We start from the raw sequence: 27,508 nt of genomic DNA on the forward strand, positions 1-27,508 counted from the left end.
TTCATTATGAGTGATTTACTTGTAGTTATTTCATGTATTCCATGGCTAATTCAATGTTTTATTTATAGTTTCAGAATAAAAATATTGACAATATGTTGAATTTCTGAATTTACTGGGAAATTGTCCATCAACTTGTCAAGAAAAACAAGTCTATATGTGGACTTTATTCATTAGAGTCTGCTTCAGTGAATTAATATATTTTAAAATAACATTTTTTCTGATTTTTTTCCGAAATTTAAGTACCCATTTCTTGTATAATTATTTTTTAAATCAAGAAACGTATAACGAAGAAAATGCAAACCACCGTCCCAAAACTAATAGGAATATTTAGTGTGCCAGTTTACAGTATAAGGTATAGAATTAAGCAACTCAGACTCAGAATGTAGTCATTGTCACCCCATCACACCCATTTGCTCAACCCAGGACCTTAGACAAGTTTTGTAACCTCCTAGCACTTGAGTGTTCCTATCTATAAAAGTAGTACAGTAATAATGCCAACTGCATACAGTTGATGGGATTACATGAAAATATTCAAGTAAAGCTCATAGAACTATGTTTGATATACTGTAAATGCTAATTATTATTCTCATCTTGAGTATTTTTCATATGCATATATTGGGGGGTATCTTGTTTTTATTTTTAATTTGGCATTTGGATATGACATTACCAGGTCTATGGAATCTAGAAATGCAAATGCCACCAGTACTACCGCCAAGATTGTTAAAATCTTTTCCCTTTTGAGATTCCTTGTATATAAGCACGGTATTGAAACACTTCCATTTTTTCAAGTTTGCCAGTACTTTGCAGTTTCTAAAATAAATGGGCCTCGTTCAGATTACTAATTTAGATTATACTAGCCTTCTTAAGTCATCCTTCAAAAAGGCCAAACAACAACAAGTAATCACTGACAGTGCGTTTTGTATTGGGTGCCTGATGTGATGGAGCACGTCCTGGATTAAAACAGAAGACCCAAGGTCTGGTATCATCTGCTGGGTTCATCCAGCAAACACTGATTAGGTATCTATTATATACCAGGCACCATGCTGGGAACACAAAGGAATTAAATAAGAGATTGTCATGTCACTCAAAAGCTCATAGTTCAGTAGAAAATAAGAAATATAAAAAATAAAGGAAAAGCTGTGAAATGGATGCAATGATGAAGATAGATAAAGGGAGACTGTGAACACAAAGAAAAAGTAGTGTCACGTCTAGCTGATGTGATCAGGAAGGGTTCACAGAGGAATATTTGAACATTGGGCAGGATCTTTAGAGTATTAGACCTTGGATTTCCTCCTAGACAAACAGGAAAAATGAATCCGTGCCATTCACTTCACCAAGCTATGAGACTGAGAAAGAGAAAGTCTGTGAATTAGCTTTGTGAATTTCAGTCTTGTTTAAGATGCAAGGAATTAGGGATTATCCATAGCTTTTACCTAAACATCTCCCCTAGAGCCTTTCATCTCAGCTTTTAATGATGCTTACTTATTTTAACTCCTCTTTATGGAACATTTTTTCTTCCATTTTCACCTACTAACCCCAAAGACTTTGGGGTATCCTCATCAGTCAAGTTGGGCAAGAGAAAAATGAGACAAAGAAAATCAGCTGTATTGAAATGTTTTCTTTCTTCAATATGCTATCATCCAACTCGCAATGAAAATAATGTTGTGTTTATTCAGATTATCTCATTAATTTGACTGCTCCTAATTCATAGCTGGTACATAAATAATGGTAAGATTTTAGTAAAGCATATTGTTTTATCAAATTATGTGTCAGCACTGTTACGTAAATGATGTTAGTTAAATTTGATATTTCAAAGGAAATAACAGCACATGCGTGCTCGCTATCCATTTCTCCACACTTCTCAATAAATTACATCCATTCATTTAGTAAATATTTATTTATACCTACTGTATGTGGCACACTGGAAATAGAGCCATTAACAGACAAGACACATATCCTAGCTCGTGTACATCTGCAGATTAGCAAAGAATAGACAGAATTGTATAGCTGGGAGCACAATACATTGAGTGTTGAAATGTGAGACATGCAAGGTGTGATGTGTGCACAACTGGAAGACAAAATCCAGTTCAAGGGGAAGGCAAGGCTTTCCAGAAAAAGAAGTTATAAATAGATGGGAAGGAAAAGAGAGGTCAGTAAGTGAAGGATGACAATTATTGCTATCCTTAGATCAAATTAATTTATGTGTACGTTGAGTGAAGTTGGTGAAAGGGGGAATGAGGTGAACTCTATTTAGTAGGGAAAATAGGAGAACACCCTCGGGGTTCATAAAATCCAGTAAAGCTGGAGGCACTTGAGTTGGCCAGCAGTGCCATTGAGCATGTTCTTGCAATTGATTTTAAATATTTCTCTTCCTTGTGTCTAACAGCCAATGAGTATGGTAGATAGGGTCATTTTCATCTATTAAAACCATTTACAGAGCTCTAGGTGTCCACTTAGAGAGAGGGTGGTACTGAAAAGTGTGCACTCTCCGGCTAAAGAGATTTCTCTCTTTCTATAAATCAAGAGGACTTTTGGAAACCTGCTTGCAGGTTATACTTGTTCCCTTTTTATGAATGGCAAAATACTAATAAAACAATTCACAAGAAGTCCCCACTGCTCTTGGATTTGACCGCTTGTGCTTATTTCAAAGTTTGTGCCCAAGTAGCCCAAGTTATAATGATACAACACATCTATGTATAATGATTCATGTATTGTTTGGTTGTCTCAAAATTCTGTTTTGCAAAATAGATCTTTTCTATCTCTGTGAATGGATTTAGTAAAGGAAATATTACTTCATTCATTCAATCCACAAATATGGGTCTTCTGCTATCTGCCAAGTGGTGAGCTGAGTTCTCTTATCTGTTTGCAAGTGGTGAACAACTTCAGACAATAATTTTTAGACATTTGTATAACTGTACATTTCAAAACATATGAAAATAGTCAAAGGAAGGGTGTGTTCTTTTGTTTAAGGGCTTGAAAAATAAAAATAATCACATTAACACATACCTGAAATAGGAAGACTGCATGAAAAATGTCTTTCCTGTTAACAAAGGCTTGAAGACATGCTTCCGGTTTCCATGGCAGCCCAACCAAACAGAAAAATAAGTCGTAGAAGTGGCCTTTTATATCAATGACTTGCTTCCTAAACAATAGGACCGGGAGCAATCAGTGAAAAAATAATGACTGGTGCTGTCCTACTTATGAAAACTGTTTTACAACTTATCAGATTATTTAAACCAGAGGGAACATAGTTTGAAAATAATTGACAGAAAATTGGAATTTATGTTTTCATTTTGACTATGTCTGTCTCTAGGGTCATTACTTAAAAAAAGAAAAAAAAAGATTCAAGTAGAAAAAAAAAAAAACCTAAAAATAATTCTGTCAAACAGACTATCTTTCCTAGATCTAACTTACTTTAGAAAATGTATATAGGAAATTGCATTAACATCCCTTTAGCAGGTGACAATTCTTAAGCTTAAATTAAACTGAAAAAGCCACAGAAAAAAGGGTTTGACACCCTAAAGCCAGTGTCCAAATGAACGCTACGGTTGACCTCATAGGTGTGTTATGAATGTTTACCCTGACCTCCTAGAAGAAAAGGAAAAAGAAAGGAAAGAGAGAGGGAAAAGGTGAGGGAAGGGAGGAAGAAAAGAAAGGAGAGAAAAGAAGACAGAGAAAAAACAGGGAGGGAGGAAGCTGGGGAAAGAAAAAGATCATTTGCTGACTCTGTTGTTTTATTTCCCAGAATGATTCAATACCTCAAGAAGATTTCACTCCAGAAGTGTACAGAGTTTTCCTCAACAACCTTTGCCCTCGACCTGAAATTGATAACATCTTTTCAGAATTGTAAGAGTACACATTTTAACCCATATCTTTTTCAGCTTGCATTGATTCTCAGGTGGCTAGAGCAGGACTTGGAGTGGTCATTGGAGATGGAAGAACATCATACACTATGTCTAAAAGCAATATTCCTGTGTGATGTTTTGGATAGGATCACACAATCTTGCCCCTGAGGTGCAACCACTGCTTTTAATGAGTACAAGTCTGCTGTGATATATTGCTGGAGGTGGTTGTTTTTGTATGCTCAGATAACTTTGTATGGTTGAAGGATTATGGGTAGAACAGGGAGTCATCTTGGCTTAGCAGAGATAGACTCATGTCGCAGGAAGAACTCTGGATTGGGAACCAGTTATTTTATCTCTCTGAGCCACATTAGCGACATGGGAAGTTTGGATTACTAAGAACCCTCTCAGCTGAAGAATTATTTGCTTTTCTGTTAGAAATTATAAACTTATATCAAGGCATTACCTTTTTTTGAAAGATTAGAAGAAAAAAGGAAAAAAAAGAAAGAAACCAAAGCACTAAGGCAAATATGGGGAAAGTAGCAGTTTACCTTTCTTAAAATACTGAAATCCACATGACAGAAAATCAATACAAAATGTGGTAAACAAAATAAGGATTTCTTCAAATGGAAGACAGGTAAACAGTACTGCTGAAAATGACATTGCATATTCTTGCTTTGTGCTGTTCATTGCCATCATATATTTACTAAACATCTGCAACATTTGTACCACTGAATTTGTCTTTAGATGGTCACTACAATTGAAATGGGAAGTTTGAACGATATGTTGAGGAATTATACTCTCTTGTTGAAGCCTAACTGTAACTTTTAAAAATGCTCAAACGGGTTGTTTACTTTAAGTAATGACAATAAATACATCTTTAAATGATTACAGAGATATGGAGTTGGATGATTAAACCAAAAATTTACTGTCATAATCAAAAAACCTCTGTGTTCGGTTTAGAGTGGTGCACCCTTATGCACATGATGCAGTGTTTTTCTACTGTGGGTTTTCTTACCCATTTGGTATTTTGCAAGAGCACTGGGTTTTAGCGGTAGCAATTGCACAAGATATTTGTAGCCCATAGAGGTATAGAAATTATGGTGGAGCAGCACAGTGTTTTCGGGGCAAGATAGGAGTTTCAATATAGCATTTTCTTATCAAGTATAAGATTTTATTTCCCTAGAGTTAAATGCAAATATTAGAATGAAACTTAGTTTAAAAATTCTTATTGCTTGGTTTTTCATTGTTTTTAGTGGTGCCAAAAGCAAACCATATCTTACCGTTGATCAGATGATGGATTTTATCAACCTTAAGCAGCGAGATCCTCGGCTTAATGAAATACTTTATCCACCTCTAAAACAAGAGCAAGTCCAAGTATTGATTGAGAAGTATGAACCCAACAACAGCCTCGCCAGAAAAGGTCAGTACTTTCTTTCACACCAAAGGGAAGCTCTTGTTTCTGATTGGGGGTAGTCACACGCTGGGAGTTAGGAACACCAGTGATCGTTAGGTTAGTTTCCTCTGTTTACAAGGCATTCCTTTCGGTCTGAAATCACTTGGTGGTTCAGTGCACTAGGTTTTTCTTTAAACTTTGGTGTGTGATTTTTTTGTCGTTGTTATATGTATAGATGCATGTAACATATTTTTTAAATGTCTAATCCTTTATTTTGTTTCAAATTCACCCAGTGACTGAATGCATATTTCATACAGGAAATCACTATCTTTAGGTTACCCTTTTGTCTTTTTCTAGTAAGTTCTGTGAAGTGGCCCACAAGTTTTTCTAACGTTCTAAAACTGAAGATAATATTTAGTCTGTGAGACCCTTATCTTTTTCCAGTATATACTATCTGATAAACACTATCTGATAAATTTTTCTACTTGGGGAAATAGTCTAAAATCTGGCTCTCTGTGTAAAAAAGCCTAGTGTTGTAAATACAAAACAATCCAAAAATTGATAGCCCAAAAGGCAGCTCTAAGTTACCTGGAAGTTTCTAAGAAATTTATATTTTTGATTCTGGGAAAATGAATTGCCAAAATAAGATCATGAAGATGTAATTACTGCAAATTTTCAACTATATGTGGCAGCACTGTCCCTGAACAAGATCTTCCACTGAGAAGAATAACTCTCATCTGGATTGAAATATCTTCACCAAGAAAATTAGTGTGTTATCACTGATGTTATTGCAGATTGCCTAGATATTCCATAGGGAGGAAAATAAAGTACAATTAACCAATTATTGAAAAGAAATCAATTATATATTAGTATGCAGGCATTTTCTAAAGTAACAGAAATAGCTCTAGCAAGCTTATGGTCATCAATAAGAATGATTATCATAAAAGTAAATTTAAAAGTCTTTTAATCCATTGTGTTTAATCTGGAACTGGTCCTCTAAATTGAAAATGAAAGCATGAAGTATAAATGGGCCCAGGCACTGTGGCTCACGTCTGTAATCCCAACACTTTGCGAGGCCAAGGCGGGTGGATCACTTTAGGTCAGGAGTTCAAGATCAGCCTGGCCAACGTGGTGAAATCCTGTCTCTATTAAAAATACAAAAATTAGTCTGGCATGATGGCGCATGCCTGTAGTCCCAGCTACTCAAAAGGCTGAGGTAGGAGAATTGCTTGAACCCAGGAGGCGGAGGTTGCAGTGAGCCGGGATTACACCACTGCCCTCCAGCCTGGGTGACAGAGGAAGACTCTGTCTCAAAAAAAAAAAAAAAAGAAGAAGAAGAAGAAATATAAATGTAAAATCTAAAAATCTATTAATCATATTCTACATGCTACTAGTTGGGAATTTTTAGATGCAATTTTTTAGTTTTCATTTGTTTTCTTGGTGAAGAACTTTGCCTTCGTTGTTGTTACCATTTTCACTGATGCTGTGAAGGTGAGATTAGTTAAAGGAAACAACTAGCCCAACAGTATGTCTTGGCATGGCCAGGCCTGCCCCTCCAAACCTACTTAAATAGGTTGCCCTTCCTTCCCTAGTACACAAGAGATGAGATTTCCCCTTATCATGAAGCAGGGAACATCTTGGAGGTTTTGCCCATGTAGCTTAGCAGTTCTCTTCTAAAATCCAAACTTCTCCAAAAATAACGAACACATTGTTATAACAAATCCAACAACACTTCTAAAAACCAGTTAGCCCACGACGCTAGGAAAACAAAAAGCTTTTGTGAAACCAGTGAAGCACTCCAAAGTGTAAGCCTTTTCCTTTTCTCCTTCCTTCACACCACACTGCTGATGGCACAGGCTTCAGCTGGTATCCAATGCCTCCATACATCATCTTCTGATGACTTGCACGATGTAGAGGATACAAAGAGAAAAAATTGTGATAGATTACTGTAAAACCCCATAATCCTAGAAAAACTGATTTTGATTCTAATGGAAATGAAGATGATGTCTCCTAGCATTTGCAAAATTATTTAGTGCCATTTTATGAATTTCAAATCGAAAGAGGCACACAAAATATTTAAAAATTTAAATAGTTTTAAAGGCAACTTTATCTGTTTTTCTATACCTTAATATGACATTGATCACAAAACCTCTGTGTCAACCTTAATAGCAGTATAAAGAAGCAACATAGAATAGTGGTTCCACTTTTGAGTTTCAAAGCTGAGATCCACCTCAATGGTTATATAGCCTTATGCTTAACTTCTCTATGCCTTAATTATTTCATCTTCAAAATTAAGGTCAGAAGAATTCTTGATTCGCTTTTTGTAGATTTGAATTAAATAATACCTGCAAAGCATTTGGAAAGAAGAATCTGGGCCTGTGTAATGCGATAAATAAGTGTTAACTCTTCTCAGTGTTTTGAAGTGTAGTATGTTGGTTTTCATTCCTCAGGTGTCATTGTCCATTTTTTCTAGGAGATCCCATGATTTCTGGGCCTTAAACTTTCTTCTGTTTTCCCCAGCACCTAGAAGATGCACCTGCTCATGATGAAATCCTTAATGTAGACTTGTAGTTGTGATCTAATCAGTGACCCAAAGCATTTGTGCCCCAACTTATCACTTAAGAATGTTGCCTAGTGGTCTCTGTACAAAAAAATTTTGGCTAATGCTGTCTCTACCTAAAGCCTTATCTAGCATGTGGGAAGGACAGAGGCTTTGGAGTCCAACAGCTAGAATGTGGCTAAAGGGCCAGCCACCTGCTACCATATAACGTGCATCCTCAGTCACCCCAGGGGACTCCAGCACCCGTTCAGAAGTTCTGGCTGGCTGTATTTGTAGCTCCTTCTTCTCTAGAATCCATATGAAAGAAATTCAACTCTTGAGGAGTTAAAAGTCAAATTACAAAGACCTTAGTAGGGTCACTTCAGCTCTAAGGCATGTACACAAAAACGGACTCATGATAGCTGCCTTGTTTTAGGATAAAGTGAGATTGTGCCTGTTTATGTTTAGTTCAGCGCACAATAGTCATTCAGTAAATAGCCTAAATTGTTATTATCACTGTTTAAAGCAGGCCAAATAGTACTAGAGGAAGCACACAGTCTCTGGTGTTCTAGTCTTACAAACTCAAACTTACAAGCCAACCTACGTTAAGTCATTCATAACTTCAGTATTTAATAAATCTTCAGTGAAAGGCAAGAGGCTACACACAGTGACAGACCCAGAGATAAACCCTGTGCCCCTAGAGATTTGTACTCCTCTTAAAAGTGTATATATATTATATATAATTATTTATTATATAATTATATATTATTTATTATATAATTGTATATAATTATTTATTGTATAATTGTATATAATTATTTATTATATAATTGTATATAATTATTTATTATATAATTGTATATAATTATTTATTATATAATTGTATATAATTATTTATTATATAATTGTATATAATTATTATATAATTGTATATAGTTATTTATTATATAATTCTATATTATATGTATAATTATTTATTATATAATTATATAATTATTATATAATTATTATATAATTATGTACATAATTATTATATAATTAGGTATATAATTATTATATAATTAGGTATAATATATAATTATTTATTATATAATTAGGTATAGTAGATATAATTATTTATTATATAATTATGTATTGTATATAATTATTTATTATATAATTATGTATTAGGTATAATTATTTATTATATAATTATGTATAATATATATAATTATTTATTATATAATTATGTATTATATATAATTATTTATTATATAATTATAATATATATTATTAACATAATATCTAAATATATTAATAATCTAATATCTATAATTAATATATATAAATATTACTTCTTGAAATCCAACGTGCACCTCAATCACCTGAGCCGTTGTTAAAATGCAGATTCGAGATTCTGCATTTCTAACAAGTTACTGGGTGAGGCAGAAGATGCTTAGCAAAGGCCCACACCGAGTAGCAAAGCTCTAAGAAGTACAGAGAAAGCGCATTAAGCATGAAGATAAAGAGATTTCTTCCTGTAGGGGACAATTCATGGAAGAGATAACATTTGGGCTGAATTGATTTTAACGCAGATGAGCTACAGACTTTAAAACTTTAAACTTTTAGTCAAGTAGTTAATACATTTGGATCAATAAACACATAAGAAAATAAGTAGGGAAGTTTAGTATTACATTATAATTTATTCTTCTGCTGCTTTCATTTTAACTGTTCTCAGGTGTGCCCAGGTGTTAGTTAAATTGGTGTTGATCTCAGTGCTGATGCGGAAATTGAGTCTTATTTACCTGAGAAAGGCACTTCCATATAGCCTATACTTGTTATAAAATGCTAAGCATAAGATACACACATAATATACATAATAGAATATAAACATATATATAACATATATATATAAACACACAACATATATATACACACAACATATAGTTGTGTGTGTATACACATACACGGAGACACACACACACTCTCTGATATCAATAAACATATCTTAAAGTAGGTGTTAAGCAAATAAATAATACACAAACCTGACATATGCTGTTTAGCTTTTATGTGCATTTTACATAATTTTTACATAAAAGATAGACTTGAAATTAAATGAAAAATTTTTAGTGTCACCAAAAGCCCAAATGCCAAAGCCGACCATAGTTTAGCTGACTAAAAGTGTGACACATGGAAGTATGAAATGAAACTCCAGAAGAGACAATAGACTTTGATCCTCTGAGGACCTGCTGTAATTAGCATGTCAGCCACATCTCCATGCTGGAATTTCTGTTTTGGGAGATGTGTGTATTGGTTATAAATAATCAGAGGATTTCTGTGCAGTCTAAGGCCAAATGGGTCATGTAAGTGGGTTCCAGAAAGAGAGAATTTGAAGCTTGTCACAGAGGATACTATTCTCCTGGGAGTGTGGTTTATTTTTACTATTTAAAAATTACACATTGAAAAATGCCATGGCCTCTGGTCAGCAAAAGTTTTTTCCTTTCCATCTTGTTTGCACTGTAGACTTAAATATTCCTGGCACAGGAATATGCAATGGCCCCTGCCTCTTCCAAACAAAATGTTCATGAATATCGTACTTTCAAGATCAGTGTCTCCAAAACAGTTATTTTTTATCACTTAAACTCTTCAGATGAAAGACAGTGAGTAAAATTAGCACGAAAAATAGAATAGCTCTATAGGTACCTTTGGTAACAGAATGCAGACTTCAACTGATATATCTATAAATGAAGTCCAAATTTTACTTAAATAAACTGCCAAACCAAAAGAAAGCAGTAATTTTTTTCATGCTTTTATTCTGTGGAGATCAGGTGTTCATGAGTGTTTGTTAAATAATTGAATTAATGTAGCAGATTATAATAGCAGATGTTTCAAACTACATTCCTTTTATCATCAGTACTTCCTCCTAAATTTTTATAAGGTATACTATACAAAAGCTTCCCCACTTTGTTGTAATTAAGTCATAAAAATGAAGCTCTATAATCCCTTTTAGTGATCACTACTCACTGAGTTAATAGTTTAATAGTTGAAATGAACTCAAGATTATAATGGCGAAGCAATTTGGTTTTAGGCAAAGTTCAAATATAGCAAGTGCTTTAGCTTTTTTTCCTTTAAATAGACCTAAGCCAATAATGATTGTATCAGTAGGAAAAAAACCCTATTGCATTTTCAATATAGTTTTATTTAAAGTATTATACAATTAAGCTATATTCTCTCACTGTCAACACCAAGAAATAGGCTGAGAGTGATAGAAAGAGACTGGACTTGGGAAACTTGAAAACTGTAGTTTTAGTTGAGACTCCTTCAGTTGAAAAACAGCAGAAACTTAACTCAAACTAAAGCACTGAATAAATTTGCTTGTGCATATAAGCAAAAAGTCAAGGCGTTAATGGTTTCAGGCATGACTATATCCAGGAGCTCAAGTAATGTTACCAATAATTGTCTTTTTTCATCTCTCATCATTTTCTCATACTGGCTCTAGTTCTTGGGCAGATTTTCCTGAATGATAAGACAGCCACCAGCAGCTCCAAGCCTATAGCTCACCAGTCCTAGTATACAGAAATCCTTTTTACTCATGGTTCCTGTGAAAGTCCCAGAATCCAGGGCATGGCTTCGGTCACTCAAGGCCACTTCTAAATTAGAATCACAGTGTCCTGAAGGATGGGATAAAAATAAATGGACAGGCTTAAGTCATGTGACTCCCCCTAGAGCCCATAAGGGGTCAACTACCTAAAGCACAAACCACACGGACCGACAATTGGAGAGAGATGGTTCCCTAAAATTCAACCAGGATGTGCTTCCTAAAGGAAGGAATAGTGGTCTCTCGGCAAATAAAAAGAGTAGATCACACTAAAACTAGTTCAGAAATCATTCATTCATTATGACTTTTTATTTGGCCTTACAAAGCCATTTAACTTCTTTGACTAGCCCTGCTCCCTACTTTTCTCAACTTTGAAATTATTTCCTGACAGAATTACTGGAAGAATTAAATAAGATGCTTTTGTTAAGAAGGTTACATATATTTATTGTTGTTGGCTAAATTGTCATTTACCTGAACTAATGAAAAGTGATCACTGGCATTTATGCCAAATTATTTTAAAACATTTATGAGTCTAGAAGTGAGACTCAGAGCCTTGGGCTGAGGCATTCCTGAACATTGCTGTTTCTCATCTAACAGGCTTATTTAATGTACTGCAATTAAGGATAAGTATAATAATTTATTAATGAAACTTGAAAAAAATATGGCATGTCACATCTGTGCACAAATGGTCCTTTCTGACTCAATCATTCTTTTCTATACCTTTTTATTAAAATGGAATTATAATTATAGTCATAAGTGTAAGGATGTACACTTGACTCTTACTATTTACTTCATTATCACTTCAATTTCCTAGTAAATTTTTTGAATCATATTTTTCCAGCACCATTTTGCTTTACTAGGTAGAAGTTATAAAAACTAATGATGGTGATGATTATAATCTCTATTCTCCATCCTTGAAAGATCAAACATGCCCTAATTAAAGAAATAGGCTGGCATAGTGTCATGATGAAGCCAGTAAACCTCAGGCAAGAGACTTTATTTGTGTGAGCTTCAGGTTCTTCATCTGTAAAATGGGATGAGACCAGCAATGTAGCAGACACCTGTGCTATTCCCATGTCCCTTGGCAATCATGATTCCAACCCAGCCACCTACACACTTGGCAACTCTTCAGGGCCTTCTATCAGTCCATCCACAGCCAGGCTACAATTCCCAGGGATTGCATGCCTCAGGAGTAGTTGAAGAATAAATACCTTATCTTCCATGCCCCTTGGGTTGCAAAGTTCTGATGTGTGTTCTCTGCTTTCTCCCAGAGTTCCTCGGTGAGACTGAGCCCTAACTGCCCACAGCTGTAACCTGCCTGATACCCTTCTCCTTCTTAGCTGCCTTTCCTTCTTGTCTCACTTCTCTTCTCTACTGTTGTTTCACAGGGTCAACTCCCAAAAAAGGTGCTTGCACTCAAATCCTTGTCTCAGATCCTGTTTTTGGAAGAACCCAAACTAAGACAAGCACTTTTCTATAAATGGCCTTAAGGGAATCAAAAGTGAAAGATGGGTAAGGTCAGAGTTGTTGAGCACTGAGAGAAAAAAAAATGGAAAGAGGCTGTGCCTCATCATTCCTGCCAACCTATCACGTTATTGTCTTCGTTGTTTCCAATCACGAAGCCCTGGCCAGTGGCCTCAAATCATAGATTTCCAGTCTACAAAGGACTTAGCCATTTAGCTTAGTCAAACTGTCAGGTTATTAGAAGAGGCAGTTTGCAGAAATGGCAATGTTGGGACCAAGACCATGTTTTCTTTGTCCCGCTACTCCAGACATCCACCTAGGCAGTCCAACAGGACTTGCTTAGAAAAAAGTTGCAACACAGACCATTTAGAAGTTAGTGATCGATGTCTATAGCAGTGGTTTCCAAACTGGTCCTAGACATAGCACCCTTTGTTTGTTTCTTCTAACAAAGTCTCGTGAGAAAGGCCAATATGTAGGGAAAAGCTTTAAAGGTGCTGTCTTGGTGGAATAGAGGGGAGCCTGGAGTACAGGTGATGGTGGCTGTTGCCCTACCACTCTTTCCCCTCCTGACCTACCCCATTCTCTGCAGGGATGTCTGCCCAAACCCTGGGATATTCAGGATACTCAGTTTAAAAACCACTCTTCTGAAGGAAACACTGACTAGTTTAAAGATCTGCCTCACAGTTAAGGTGGCATCCATTTAAGTCATTTTATATAGATTACCTACAAAGTAGTTGAGGAAACAGAACCGACGTGAATCAACAAAGTCAACACAAATAAGATCAATTTTCTCCCAAAAGACAAAAACAGAGGAAAACTATATGATGTAGCCAATGCTTTCATGCCTTAATTATGTTACTACACTGAAAAAGCTGCTGAAAAGCTACTCTAGGATTTTATTGATCGAGATCTCATTTAAATTCCTCCTATTGACTCTCTAACCTCTGCGGAAGGTTACAGAAAAATGACATTGTCGTCCCCGAGTGCATTCCAAGTTCTTCTTAACTTCATGTTTGGTATGTTCATAGACTTCTCTGAAATATTTCAGATTGCCTAAGAATGAAAAAAAAATTTTTCAAGATCGTCATTGTGGATCTATTGTTCATTGGTTGACTTGGCAACTCCCTTTGCTTTCCTTTCCGTTATTACATTTCCTTTATTCCCAGAAGGCAGGGCCTGGGCCTGAGGAAAGGCAAAGGCCTGGCCTAGGAATTCTGTTTCTTTTCTCCTTTATTTCAGTGACCTCAGTGTCTGCTCAGGCCCACAGCTCTGGCCAGAAAGTCACAGCCCTGTCTACTCACAGCTGAAATGTCCTTTGTTCAGAAAATAACCAGACAGGAAAAATATAAATAGTAAAAGGCAAAATCAAATGCCAGTCCACAGGATAGATAAGTGAGCTTGGTAGCCTCATCAACCCCATAGTCTGCTGAGTCTTGTTAAAACTTCTTTCCTTCATCACACCTTTCAGAGGTGCCTTGCCATTTCATGTGAGAGCTATTGGGACAGAGCAGAGAATGGCTTCTTTCCCCCTAGATGTGACCTCCCAGCAGAACACAGCATTGACAATTGTTGGCTAGTATAGCTTTCCCCTTGTCAGCAGGGTCTAGGAGCAGGTTGCAGTGCGTGTGGGGTGGGGTGGAGGGGACTCTGGCTCAGTCAAAACTGCCTGGCAGGTTGTACTGTGTTGGGAGGGAGAGAGGCCACAGGGCCACAGGCGTTTGGCTCCTAACTTCGGCATTATCCAGGGTCTTGTCAATAGTCAATGTGATACAACAGATAAGTGGGAGGGAAATAGGTCGAATGCAGAAAAAAAAAAAGCAAACCACAGGGAAACCAGATTAAGTGAGGGATGGACCTTCCACCCTAACCCTTAATAGAAAAGCTGAAAAATGTACCATAGTAGGGAATCCTGCCAGGAAGTGGAAAGTGACCAAGGATTTCAAAAATCTCTTATGGAGATTCTGGAAGGTCTGTCTTAACTCTGAATCACTGCCGTCTCTAGGATGCCAGCTGTGACAGCAAAGATTATCTCCAAGCTAGGGATAGCATTATTTTAACAGGCGAGTTAATTGAGAATGATGGACAAAATCAAGCTTCTTACCTAAGCATTCTACCTTATATGTAGAAAATGAGCCCAAAAAATGCTTCTGAACAATGTGGCTGTATGTCTTTGTTGAGGGTTTTCCCAGAAGCCAACTTTGAAAGAAGATTCAAGTCCATAGAGTTTGGAAGGTGATTCCAGGAAGTACTAGTAGGGCAGTAGGGAGTGTGAACGAGGAAAAGAAAGCAGCTTACAAAAAAATGTGTTGTCAAGGCAGTCATTCCCAACCACAGCCATTGTTGGAGGATGCTCTTAGAAAGTGTTAATTCTTAGGCCCTTCCAGCCTGCACCACATAAAGTCAGCCATCAGGCAGAGATGCAGATACAAGTCCAGCCCAGCTGTATCTCCTGGAGCACCAGTACAGTCTGCTCTGATATTATTACCAGCAAAACACTATTCACGATACTATAAAAAGGATATTTCCACCTCACTCTGCAGCTTTTACAAGAATCTCCAGCATGTCAAAAAAGAGATCCTTCAAAGTACCTGATGCTTATTGAACGCATTTCCTTATTCTAACATATACCTAATGCAGTTGCGTGGACACTTTAACAATCATGTATTACCCATCTAACTTATGAACTGCTAGAAAGAGGAACAAAATCCAGAGAAGATATTTGCTCTCAAGGAGCCTATAATTACAAGGAGAAAATTCTAATATCACAAATAATTATAAAACAAGTTATAATGTGATTCACTTCCATTTCTTCAACTAGCTAATATTCATTCATTCGTGAATATACTTCCATTCATTCATCTAGCAAATATCTATTGAATAACTATGTGCGAAGGAAGCTTGAAGGAAAAGGGAAGTTTTGTTTATTGACATTGTGGGGAGTTTCCGGAATTGCTCTAAGCTCTTTACCTGCAAATTGCCATGGTACATTTTTCAGCTTTTCTATTTCTTGTACAAAACCTCAGACAAGTCTTCAAGTGCATGTTATTATTCCCATTTTACAATGAGGAAACCGAGTCTTTGGATGGTCCAGACATTTGACTTGTTATACTGTTTGAGAATGAGTTATTGAGAGGTAAGTCTAAAAATGTAACATTTGTGACCTGAATGGAAGCCTTCATGCTATTCTTTTTTTTTTTTTTTGGTTTTATGCTAATTTTTTTTTTTTTATACTTTAAGTTTTAGGGTACATGTGCACATTGTGCAGGTTAGTTACATATGTATACATGTGCCATGCTGGCGCGCTGCACCCACTAACTGGTCATCTAGCATTAGGTATATCTCCCTATGCTATCCCTTCCCCCTCCCCCATCCCACAACAGTCCCCAGAGTGTGATATTCCCCTTCCTGTGTCCATGTGATCTCATTGTTCAATTCCCACCTATGAGTGAGAATATGCGGTATTTGGTTTTTTGTTCTTGCGATAGTTTACTGAGAATGATGATTTCCAATTTCATCCATGTCCCTACAAAGGACATGAACTCATCATTTTTTATGGCTGCATAGTATTCCATGGTGTATATGTGCCACATTTTCTTAATCCAGTCTATCATTGTTGGACATTTGGGTTGGTTCCAAGTCTTTGCTATTGTGAATAATGCCACAATAAACATACGTGTGCATGTGTCTTTATAGCAGCATGATTTATAGTCCTTTGGGTATATACCCAGTAATGGGATGGCTGGGTCAAATGGTATTTCTAGTTCTAGATCCCTGAGGAATCGCCACACTGACTTCCACAATGGTTGAACTAGTTTACAGTCCCACCAACAGTGTAAAAGTGTTCCTATTTCTCCACATCCTCTCCAGCACCTGTTGTTTCCTGACTTTTTAATGATTGCCATTCTAACTGGTGTGAGATGGTATCTCATTGTGGTTTTGATTTGCATTTCTCTGATGGCCAGTGATGATGAGCATTTTTTCATGTGTTTTTTGGCTGCATAAATGCCTTCTTTTGAGAAGTGTCTGTTCATGTCCTTTGCCCACTTTTTGATGGGGTTGTTTGTTTTTTTCTTGTAAATTTGTTTGAGTTCATTGTAGATTCTGGATATTAGCCCTTTGTCAGATGAGTAGGTTGCGAAAATTTTCTCCCATTTTTTAGGTTTGGTTTATTTACTCAGCACACAGTTTTTCGAGTCTTGCTACCTGTGTCAACCCTTGAGTCAGACAATGAAAAGGCACCATTCTTCACCTATCTGGGCTCTCAATGTAGTAGAACCTCCTCTGTTGTCAGTACAGTGGGGAAGGATGTGCTGAAGGCATCTGAAGAGGAAACTGGCATTCCATGCTGTGCTTTATGCTGCAGAGCAGAGGGCCAAATGACAGACAAGTGGCACTTAGGACACTAAAAGATAACATGTTTTAAGTAGCTCATCAGAAAGCATTAATGAGAACATAATATTCTGGGCCTGCATTTATGCTAGACTATGGAAGAGATGTAAATAAAGTGAAGGCCATGGTCCTTGCTCATACAAAGCCAATGTCCAATTTGATCAAGGAACATGACATTCTGGTGAAGGAGCTAGAACATTTTTCCTCCCTTGCATTACGGTCAGGAACCACTGTGGAGGGTCTCCTCTCATAAAGCACTGTGACAGTGTACTCATAAAAGGCAATGGAATTGGTTTCCTACCCTCTGAGAACCTCTAATTTTAAATGATAAATCAGTACTTATACAAATCTATGTTCCAAACACAGCTCTAAAGCTGTATTTAAGAGAGACAGGTTCTAATCTGGATTCTGTTCTTATCTTTCTATGTCATTTTAAAGGGGCTATTTAATCTCTCTTGGGACAAGTTTGCTTATCTGTCATGTTAAATAATAAAACTATCTTCTACCTACCAAATAGAATGATGAGGAGTAAATAAACTCACAGATGTGAGAATACTTTGAAAAACGGAAAGTGCTAAATCAAAGTAAGGTGTTATTATTAAGAATTTTCACACAAAACCACATCAAATAGTACAACTTAATACAGGGAAACTGCAGGCACACAGAAAGCTGTGAGTACTGCGTGAAGAGCTAATCTGCAGGAGCTTTTGAGAAGAGTACATAGCCGTTTAGGGGCCATTATCACACCATATCTTGGAGCTGTATTTGCACATAGTTATGGTAATAGCACAGTTTTTGCAATCAAGATGGAATAACAATATATGACACTTTTCAACTTAAGATAAAATAATAACACATGAAAACAGGTGCAGAACATACTGACTCCAGATTTAGGGGAAAAATGGTAAAATAATGAAAGAAGCCAGTGAAGTTCATATAATGTACAAAAGCACAGTTAGCTGGCCAGTGTGATAGGAAAGTTTGTGCCCGGGCAAAGATAACTGAGAAGGGAACATTTAGATTATTTCTTAAAATAGGCAAATAGACTTTGGTGAGCCATGGGATATTAATGCCATCTGCACTTACTTTCTCTGAGCTGATCTAGCAGAATTCGCAAGGGCCAAAGCACCAGGAAAAAACGTGAGCCGAGAAATTGCTTTTCAGTGCTGTTCTTAGAAGTGATTTAAGGAGGTGCTAAACCACTGGGCTGGTAGCTTTCCAGTATGCTCTGGTATTATTGCATTAAGAGTGAAGATTGAGCAATGATGAATGGATTCTCACCCACCTAATCCCAGTGACATCCAAACATCTGAGTGCCAGATCCTGCCTAATTGGCATTTGGCACAGTAGAAGGAGGCTGGTGTCCATGCAAGCTGGCAGACACATTGTCCAGTTTTCCCATCTTGACTGTGATTATTCTACGTGGATTTATGGGCCATCTGTCTTCCAAGGCAAAATTTGTGGATTTTTCTGTGCTGCAGAGCTCTGAAGATGTTATTTGCATGTGTTTAGCTGTTTTTATTTTCTAAAGCTAACCTGCATATTTTTTGCAAAGCCCACAAAACAATGTCACTTCTTGTGTTCAGCATTTCTCTTGTCCTCATGTTGGCATGACAAGTTTTCTATTATATTTCATTTTTCTTCCTAAAAATCAGATTCATGGGTTGAGGGATAAAAACGCTAGAAGACACCTTTAAATTACTTGCAGAGATTAGAATGTAAATTAAGTCGGGAAAAGAATTTGGACCTTGATATACAAATTCAAATCAAAGAGCTAATCCTCACGCCTCTGCCAGATGGGTCATTTGTCTACCGGAGCTCAGCTTCTTTACACAGAAAGATTAAAGTAACACGTTTTAGAGAGATAAGTAAATCATGGGAAAACTCTGCCTTGGTCACATTTAGGATTATTTTTAGGACTAATACAGAGTGCCCAGATTGAAGCCAACTGCCAAGAAGGCAGGATACCTTTCCTTCCCATCATCCATGCCCCCCATCCAGGCCAGTGTTAGGAAAGTTATGTGGATAAGCACCATCAACCACACCCACCACTATCTGTCTTTCCATTGCCCAGGCATGATATCCAGATCCATTTCACACTAAATAACCCCGTGCCCTCAGACAAGTTGCTAACATCTCTAAGCCTCCGTGTACTCAACTGAAAATGGTAATTTAAAAGTACATCTCTCATAGGATTTCTATGCCTGGCGTGTGGTCAATGCTCAGTAATAGTAGCTCCCCTTATTATGATAATTATTGTTATTTACCCTCTTCTATCACTAGATGATGTGTGATGTCTACAGCAAGCAGCATAGCATCATGTTTAATGGCATGAAACACAAAGCCTGACTGCCTGGGCTCAAATCCCAACTTAATCACTTATGAATTGTATAACCTTGAGCAACCTTCAGCAAGCTACTTGAGCAACCTTATCTTTGCTTGGGCACAAACCTTGAGCAAGCTACTTGCCTCAGGTTTCCCATCTATAAAATAGTCATAAAAGTACCCACTTACAGAGTTACTGTGAGGATAAAATGAGTTAATACTTGCATATAGCAAGTAGCATATCATAAAAGATTGTTAAACAATATGCTGGAAATATTTTAAATCATGAAACTCTTCCAAGGCTCTCTTCTTCCTTGCACTTTCCTGTTATACTCTTTTTTTTTTTTTTTAGTACTGCATGTGTAAGCATGGCCTGCCACATGTTCTTTCCTTGATCCTTTTTCCTTTAGCACTTTGCTACTGCTGCCTTAAACTGCTTTTGGGACTAGCTCAGGAGCAGTTCCATGCTAGTTCTTTGATGCCATGATGTGGGCATTTCCTAGCTAACCATCCAGATATGCATATCGAGCAGGGAAGAGCCTCAGTGGGGGCCCTTCCAGAGACCTTAGCAATGTGCCATGAGTTGTATTTAGGGATTAGTTTTTGACTATGCCCTATGTACTTTTTTCTTGCCCTGATTCACAGAGCTCATGCAAAGTGTAATGAGAGAATTAGGTGCTGAGGACTTGCTACTGAGCTCAGAAATTTCAGTTAAATGAGGGGCATCAGCTTGTGTTACCTGACCTTATTTAAAGTTACATTCAGCTGGGCACGGTGGCTCACATCTGTAATCCCAGCACTTTGGGAGGTTGAGGTGGGTGGATGACTTGAGATCAGGAGTTCAAGATCAGCCTGGCCAACATGGTGAAGCCCTATCTCTACTAAAAATATAAAAATTAGCCTAGCATGGTGATGCGCGCCTGTAATCCCAGCTACTCGGGAGGCTGAGGCAGGAGAATCGCTTGAACCTGGGAGGCAGAGGTTGCAGTGAGCTGAGATCGTGCCACTGCACTCCAGCCTGGGCGACAGAGCCAGAGTCCATCTCAAAAATAAATAAATAAATAAATAAATAAATAAAGTCACATTCATGAACTCAGTGGAAAGTGAGAGCCTATTAAATTATTTCAGATACTTTACTTGTGAACCTAATAGGAAATTCTACCAGGGCTGAGCAAAGGAAGCTAAGAAGAGATGGCACTGATGGAGCAGGTGGCTCGCAATGTGCAATACCCTGAAGTACAGCCAACTCTGCTGTCACTTAAGGATTGATTTGGCTTATTCTGAATTATTCTAGTCCCCTTTTCCGGTCTATTTTGATAGCTTTGAGCATTTAATGCTGTCTGGTTAGCACTTCTCCTAGGCAGAGGTAGGGTGTAAGGATAAAACTTTCAATCTCTCTAAGACTTTGTTAGGACTCAGCCCCCCAAATCCCTGTCTTTCTTCTGCATATTTGTTGGACTTCAAGGTACCGTTAGTCAGTGCCAGCGAGGCCTCTTGGTTCTGGTCTGTGAGCTGTTCATTGCATTTCTTCGATGTTTTCTTCTTAGTCCTTCCTTTGTAGTGTCATTTACGGCTGAATTTGGAATTGCCGTTTTTAGTTGTCTATGATACAATATCGTTTGAGATATCTGGTTGCCAAGATGAAGCACAAAACCACTCACAATATAAATTAATACATAAATGTTAATATTTGGGGACAAAATAATCATTTTTTCATTTAATATTTATTGAGCATTTACAAGCCAGGCACTGTTGTGAGTTCTAAAGATCAGCAGTGAACTAGAGAAACACTGCCTGTCTGCTGGACTTCCCACTGAGTGCCTGCATCTCTTTGCTGACGGCTCTCTTTAGCTGCCAGAGCCCCCTCTTCCCAAGGGTGCAGTTGGCCAAAGAGTATTGGGGAATTATCCCCTGGAAGCAGTCCTCAAACAATGACTGATGGGACTTGGTATAAATACTCCAGCTCCCTCTCCCCTTAAATGGGATCACCTTCAAGTACATGTTTTGTCTCATTTCCTTCAAGGGAAACACAAACTAAGACACTCCAGCCTCATGAAACTCACAATCCCTGGATGAAGAGACCAAAACTAGCATACCAGCAAATATATCTATTAGTACAATGACAGATGGTGATAAATGCTCTGGAGAAATATAAACAGCATATGAGACAGGAGTGCCGGCAGGAGAGATTGCTATTTGTATGGGCTACTCAAGAAAGGCTTCATGTTGTGGTAACATTTGAGGAGACTCTCAGTGCACTCAAAACAAGTCTGTCTCTGTCGCTCTCAATTTCTATTTTGAAATAACCTAGAGTGGTGGCTAAGCACTAAGAGCCTTCCCTAGTGCCTGGGCATCAGAGAGGGAATCTGGTCCAAGCTGGTAGCCCTGCATTACCTCATTCTTTTCTGGTCTTGGTCATTGACCATCCTTTTCATAACCACAGACTCAGCTCCATCTTTGCCACCCTTGAGTGGACCGAGGAGGAACTCTCTAAGGCTCAGGCCCATCTACTTAGACACTTCTGCTTCAATGGGTTCTGGCTGCTTGGGAATACCAGCAGCAACTTTCTGGAGCACCTTCTGGGAAAGGAGCCACAGAGCTTCTCTCTTCAGGACATCAGGCTTGTCTGCGGTTTCTCCTAGACTTGAGGACAAGGAAGCCTCGGTATGAGAATGTCCTCAGGACCAAGCAGAAGAATGTACCTTTTCATTCTTCTTTCTCTGCCATCCCTTTCTTCCCTGAAGCAAAAGGTCAAATGCTTTGTTGCTGCTTGTTTTGGAAAAGAGTAAGACGGACTGGTGAAGGATAAAGGAGGAAATATGTCAACTCTCAAATATGACAGGATTGAACACATGATTTATTTCATCACCTTAGAATTTAGTTCTAGAAGTCTCCTTTTTTTTTAGATTTAATGGTATAATTTCTCTGGCAGTGTTTTGAATTCAAATTGCAACTTTACATGACAGACTTAGGGTACAGAATTACAAATCTGGACATAATTTCCTGGCGATTGAATCAAGTATCAGCATATCTGATGACCACCATGACAGGAGTTGGACAAGTCACCAGCACTCAGAAAATCAAAGGTCAGCTTGACTCAATGATCACTCCTTTAGAAACGTAGGGAGTTGACTGCTTCTTGCACGCACCACCGCACCTGTTCCACACAAGCGGCCTTGTGAGATTGGCAAGAGAAGCCAAGATATCCAAGCTATTTCCCACCTAATAAATACCTGGGAGCTCAAGTTTCCTCTGTGGCTCTGATGGCACTCTACCTGGGAGAAGATATAGCAAGGAGAACCTGACAGATCATCCATACAGTGCCATCTGTGGTAAGAGATTAGTCACTGCATACTTTTCATTAGAAAAAATATAAAGAAAGCCAGGGAATCCCACGATAAGTCCCTGCCAGGCAAAGCAGAAGACCTGCTCTTCCCATCTGATTCAACATTACCTACAAATACAAGATCAAAGATAAGGAATGTAAGATCTGACTTTTAAACTTAATCAACAAAAATATCTGCAGCATGGTATAGTAGAATCATGGAACTTCAGGATAAATATGGTAGATTGAACATATTCAACTAACTGAACTTTCTTGAAACCACACCAAAACTCCATTAAAAGAGACTTTTAAGGGCATAATCTGGCAAGGGTGAGGGATAATAGATAAGAAATGACCATTACATAATTTAGGCATCTGGCTGTATGTTTACAGCAGTTGACAGATCTGAGAACCTGATCATTGATAATCCGTGTGAAAACCTGGAACCAATCCAAGTTATTTTATAAAAAACCTTAAAAGTCTCAGAAATTGATGATGTTTGTTTCCTCTGGAAGTGGGATTCAAGATAAGGCATAAATCAAAGAGGATAGTTGACAGCTACTTAAGGAACAATCAGAACTCCCACCTTAGAGGGACTATTTATGTATTTATTCTTTGGAGTCAGGAAAACAGAGGGTGCGAGGATGACACAAAGCCCAGATGAAAGCAGGCTACAGGCCGGGCGTGGTGGCTCACGCCTGTAATGCCAACACTTTGGGAGGCTTAAACAGGCGGATCACCTGAAGTCGGGTGTTAGAGACAAGCCTGGTGAAACCCTGTCTCTACGAAAAATACAAAAATTAGCCGGGCGTGGTGGCATGTGCCTATAGTCCCAGCTACTCAGGAGGCTGAGGCAGGGGAATCACTTGAACCCAGGAGGCAGAGGTTGCAGTGAGGCAAGATAACATCACTGCACTCCAGCCTGTGTGACAGAGCAAGACTCTGTCTCAAGAAGAAAGAAAAAGAAAGAAGAGAGAGAGACAAAGAAAGAAAGAAAGAGAGAGAGAAAGAAAGAAAGAAAGAAAGAGAGAAAGAAAGAAAGAAAGAAAGAGAAAGAGTACCATTTTGAAAGCAAGAAGATGAAGTGATTGTAAGCATACGAAAAAATGCTGAGACCTCCTGCATTCTTCTCCAATCTTGCTCTAGAATGCTGGCATCCAGGCCTTCACTCTATCCTGGCAAGAGATTAGATAGAAGTTCTCCCAAGAATTTAATCTGCCTAAGAGGAAAGACCTAAAGATATCAATATTAGGGATTACTCCGAAAGAGACAAAGACAGATCCCTCTGCAGTGATGTCTTACCAACTCTCATACTTTTCAAGCGCAGCAAACACATCCAGAAATCCAATCAGCTTTTTAGTCTGCCAACTTGAAATATGAACAGATAATTAAGTGTTATTAGACATATGAGGAAAACTTCCTTAAAAACAGGACAAAGCAGGGAAAAAAGTAACTTTGTAGGAAATAATGACTATATAGTGAGAATTCATTAAGTATACACATATCATTAATGTCCATAGAAAAATAACCAAATATATTATGTCTGTGAAAAAGAACAGAATGCTAATTTTTTCAATAAATGTCAGAGAACATAAACTGGCTGTTAAACAGAAAAACAAAGCACTCCAAAAAAAGGTGGAAATACAGTTGAGGAAATCTTTTAGAGAGTAAAGCAAAAAAATTAGATGGAAGATTGGAGAGAAAATGTATAAAAGTTTAAAATCTGGTCAGGCATGTTGGCTCAGGCCTGTAATCCCAGCAATTTGGGAGGCTGAGGTGGGTGGATCACCTGAGGTCGGGAGTTCGAGACCAGCTTGACCAATATGGAGAAACCGCATCTCTACTAAAAATACAAAATTAGCCGGGTGGGGTATGGTGGTGCATGCCTGTAATCCCAGCTACTTGGGAGGCTGAGGCAGGAGAATCGCTTGATCACCTCCACCGGGAGGTGGAGGTTGTGGTAAGCCGAGATCACACCATTGCACTCCAGCCTGGGCAACAAGAGCGAAACTCAGTCTCAAAAAAAAGTTTAAAATCCAGACAAATAATATTCCAGAATGAAAAAACAGAGGAAATTATCATAATAATTCATGTTTTTTTCCAAACAAGACAACAGCTTTCAGACTGAAAGGTTTCAAAGAGTGCCCAGCATAGGGGATAGATAAACCTATGCCAGAGCACATCATTGTGAAATTTTAAGAAACAGGGACCAAAAGTGCTAGAAATTGCCAGAGGGACAAAAACCGAAACAAAACAGGCCACACACCTGTTTTTAGGATGGTGAATCACAAAGTCTTCAAACCTCTTAACAGAGCTAAAAGACAGTGGAGCAAATTTTTCCCACAAAAATCTTTTAAAAAATAATCCAACCCAAAATACTGTGTCCAGCAAAACTAGCAATCAAGTGTGCAGGTGTAAAGAAGTCATTTTTAGACATGCAAGGCTCAAGAAACTTAACATTCATGAACGCTTTCTCTGGAAGCTACTGACCAATGTGCTCCAACTAAAATTAAAAAATTAACAATTAAAGGGGAAGACATGGCATAAATAAAAGAGATTTAGCACAGAATAGAAGTGAAGAAAACAGAAATTAATCAATCTAGATTGGAGCAGATAAATGGCTCCAGAAAAGACTTCAAGAGAATCTAACCAAGAGAACACTTGTTATATTTGTACATATTGCAAAAACATTTAGCTAACCGGTGGATACTTTGGAGTTGGACTGGAGATATATGCAAAAAATTAAGCAAATGATAAAACAAGATAATTGTTAACTATAGGGAAAATTTTTAAAAATTGTGCATGAAGATAAAAATAATTGTTAGGTTACTGTATGACTCAACCCTGAACACACTGTGTAGTCATGATAACATAAAGACTGAACACTGTAACTAAATTATAGTATTACTGTCTCTGAAAGAATGAGAGTAATGTATACATGTGCTACAGGAGTAGAGATAAGAAAGAGCAATATTCTCATCTTTCATGGTGGTAAGTCAAAAATAGCAATACATGCGTATTATTTTGAGATACAGAAGTAAATACCAAAAGCTTCTGCTAAAAGATTTGAAGGTGTTTGCTTCTGAGTAAGGAGACATGAGGAAGCGTGTTTCTATTAACCATCCTAGTAAAAGTGGTGCTGGATGGCAGCCATAGAATAATTCTAAATTTAGCAGATAACCCTTGGCTTCTCGACCATGTTGTTTTTCCTATACTTGTCTCCTGAAGTGGTATCTGCACATCAAGAGCAAATCACACAGGTGGCTTCTTAGCTCCCCTTGGTGACTCCACACACTGGAGACATTCAGCCCCTCCCTACTCCTTCCTTCTAAACTTAGCCCATCAGCAATCAACGCCGACTGATTTTTCTTCATCTTCAACCAGACTTGGGCAGCAGAATGGTAGAAAGGAAACTGGAGCAGAGCTGGATCAAAATGAATTGCTTCTTTCAGAAAAGTCCTGAAATTTACATCCCCAAGAAGGTTCCTATCTGGCCAACATGAAATTAGTGTGTTCACTAACTGATCGCATGGGCTGCAACTCCAAACTCTTTAGTGTTATATGCACTAAGAACTACACTAAATGAATAGAAACCTGAACTGATCAGCAACAGGAATCAATGAGGAATTTTATGTGCCGTGTTTTTAAGTTCTTGAAAGGCAATGCTCTGATGGACACATCCTTGGTTATTTCCAACCCTTGACACATAGAGATGCACCCTCAGTAAAAATGTGTTCATTGGTAACCACCAGTAAGGAATGCCCCAGCTCCAGGGTGCGTTCAAAACATTTTGCTGTTCCTGGAGAAATATGAGCTGAAAACATCTTTTCCCATGTACCTGAAACAGGAGAGTCAACCCAGAATGTCTCCTTAAAAGTAGGTTTTTAGAAGCCAATAGATAAAGGGATCCGAACCTGAGAAGATGAGGGAACCACTCCACAATGCTCTTCTAGACCATTCTTCCTTTCTGTTCTCCAGGGCTCCCTTATAATACAGATCTTCCTCATTCTTAATTGTTGCAAGGCCAATGAGATGGCCCTGAGTGTAGAGGAGGCATCGGAATAGCCCATAGCCCAGTAAATACTCAAGGGCCTTTGTATGCATTTGCAAGCATGATGGCATCCAGCTGAGTGTCACTGGATACACTTCAGGGTTTTAAAGCATGATTTGAAAGCATCCCTGGAAGGTATCATTACGTCATAGCAGAATTTTGAATTGATGTCTTTCTGACATCTTTAGGAGCATTGTTTTTTCCATTCCTTGAGGGATTTACATTTTTTGTACTTCAGCTGGAAGTGGTACAAACACTATGTTTGTTTATAAAGACTTTTAAATGCCATTATATGAGTGACATGTCCAATGGCATACTGATTTATTATTAACAAAATATTTAAGGTAATTTATTTTTAGCCTTTGTCAACTAACTTTATCCTTCTGAACTCAACTTCTCTTTCTGGTGATTTTATTTCAGAAAATAGTAGCATTGCTTTTACTGTTTCATAATCTCACTCAAATATGGGACATTTGGTTTTAATTTAGCTAGAAATAATTCCTAATATATTAGCCTGATTGAATTCATAGACTTTTAGAGCTAGAGGAGACTGAGGCATCCATATAGTTTACTCATTCTATAATTAAGGAATTTGTCCCT

At 37.8% G+C, this 27,508-nt stretch overlaps 1 protein-coding gene across 2 annotated transcripts in view; it reads left to right on the plus strand.

Moving 5' to 3' along the window:
- The window catches only part of PLCB1 (phospholipase C beta 1), a 745,127-nt gene that overhangs the window by 512,951 nt on the left and 204,668 nt on the right, over positions 1-27,508 (plus strand). For both annotated transcript variants that reach the window (XM_019017473.4, XM_019017472.4), the window contains exons 8-9: positions 3,746-3,846; positions 5,099-5,265. In XM_019017473.4, coding sequence (XP_018873018.4) covers positions 3,746-3,846; positions 5,099-5,265 — 268 coding nt within the window. The remainder of the gene's footprint in view (positions 1-3,745; positions 3,847-5,098; positions 5,266-27,508) is intronic.

This window comes from Gorilla gorilla, chromosome 21 (genome assembly GCF_029281585.2).
Source record: "Gorilla gorilla gorilla isolate KB3781 chromosome 21, NHGRI_mGorGor1-v2.1_pri, whole genome shotgun sequence".
NCBI classification, from domain to species: Eukaryota; Metazoa; Chordata; class Mammalia; order Primates; family Hominidae; genus Gorilla; species Gorilla gorilla.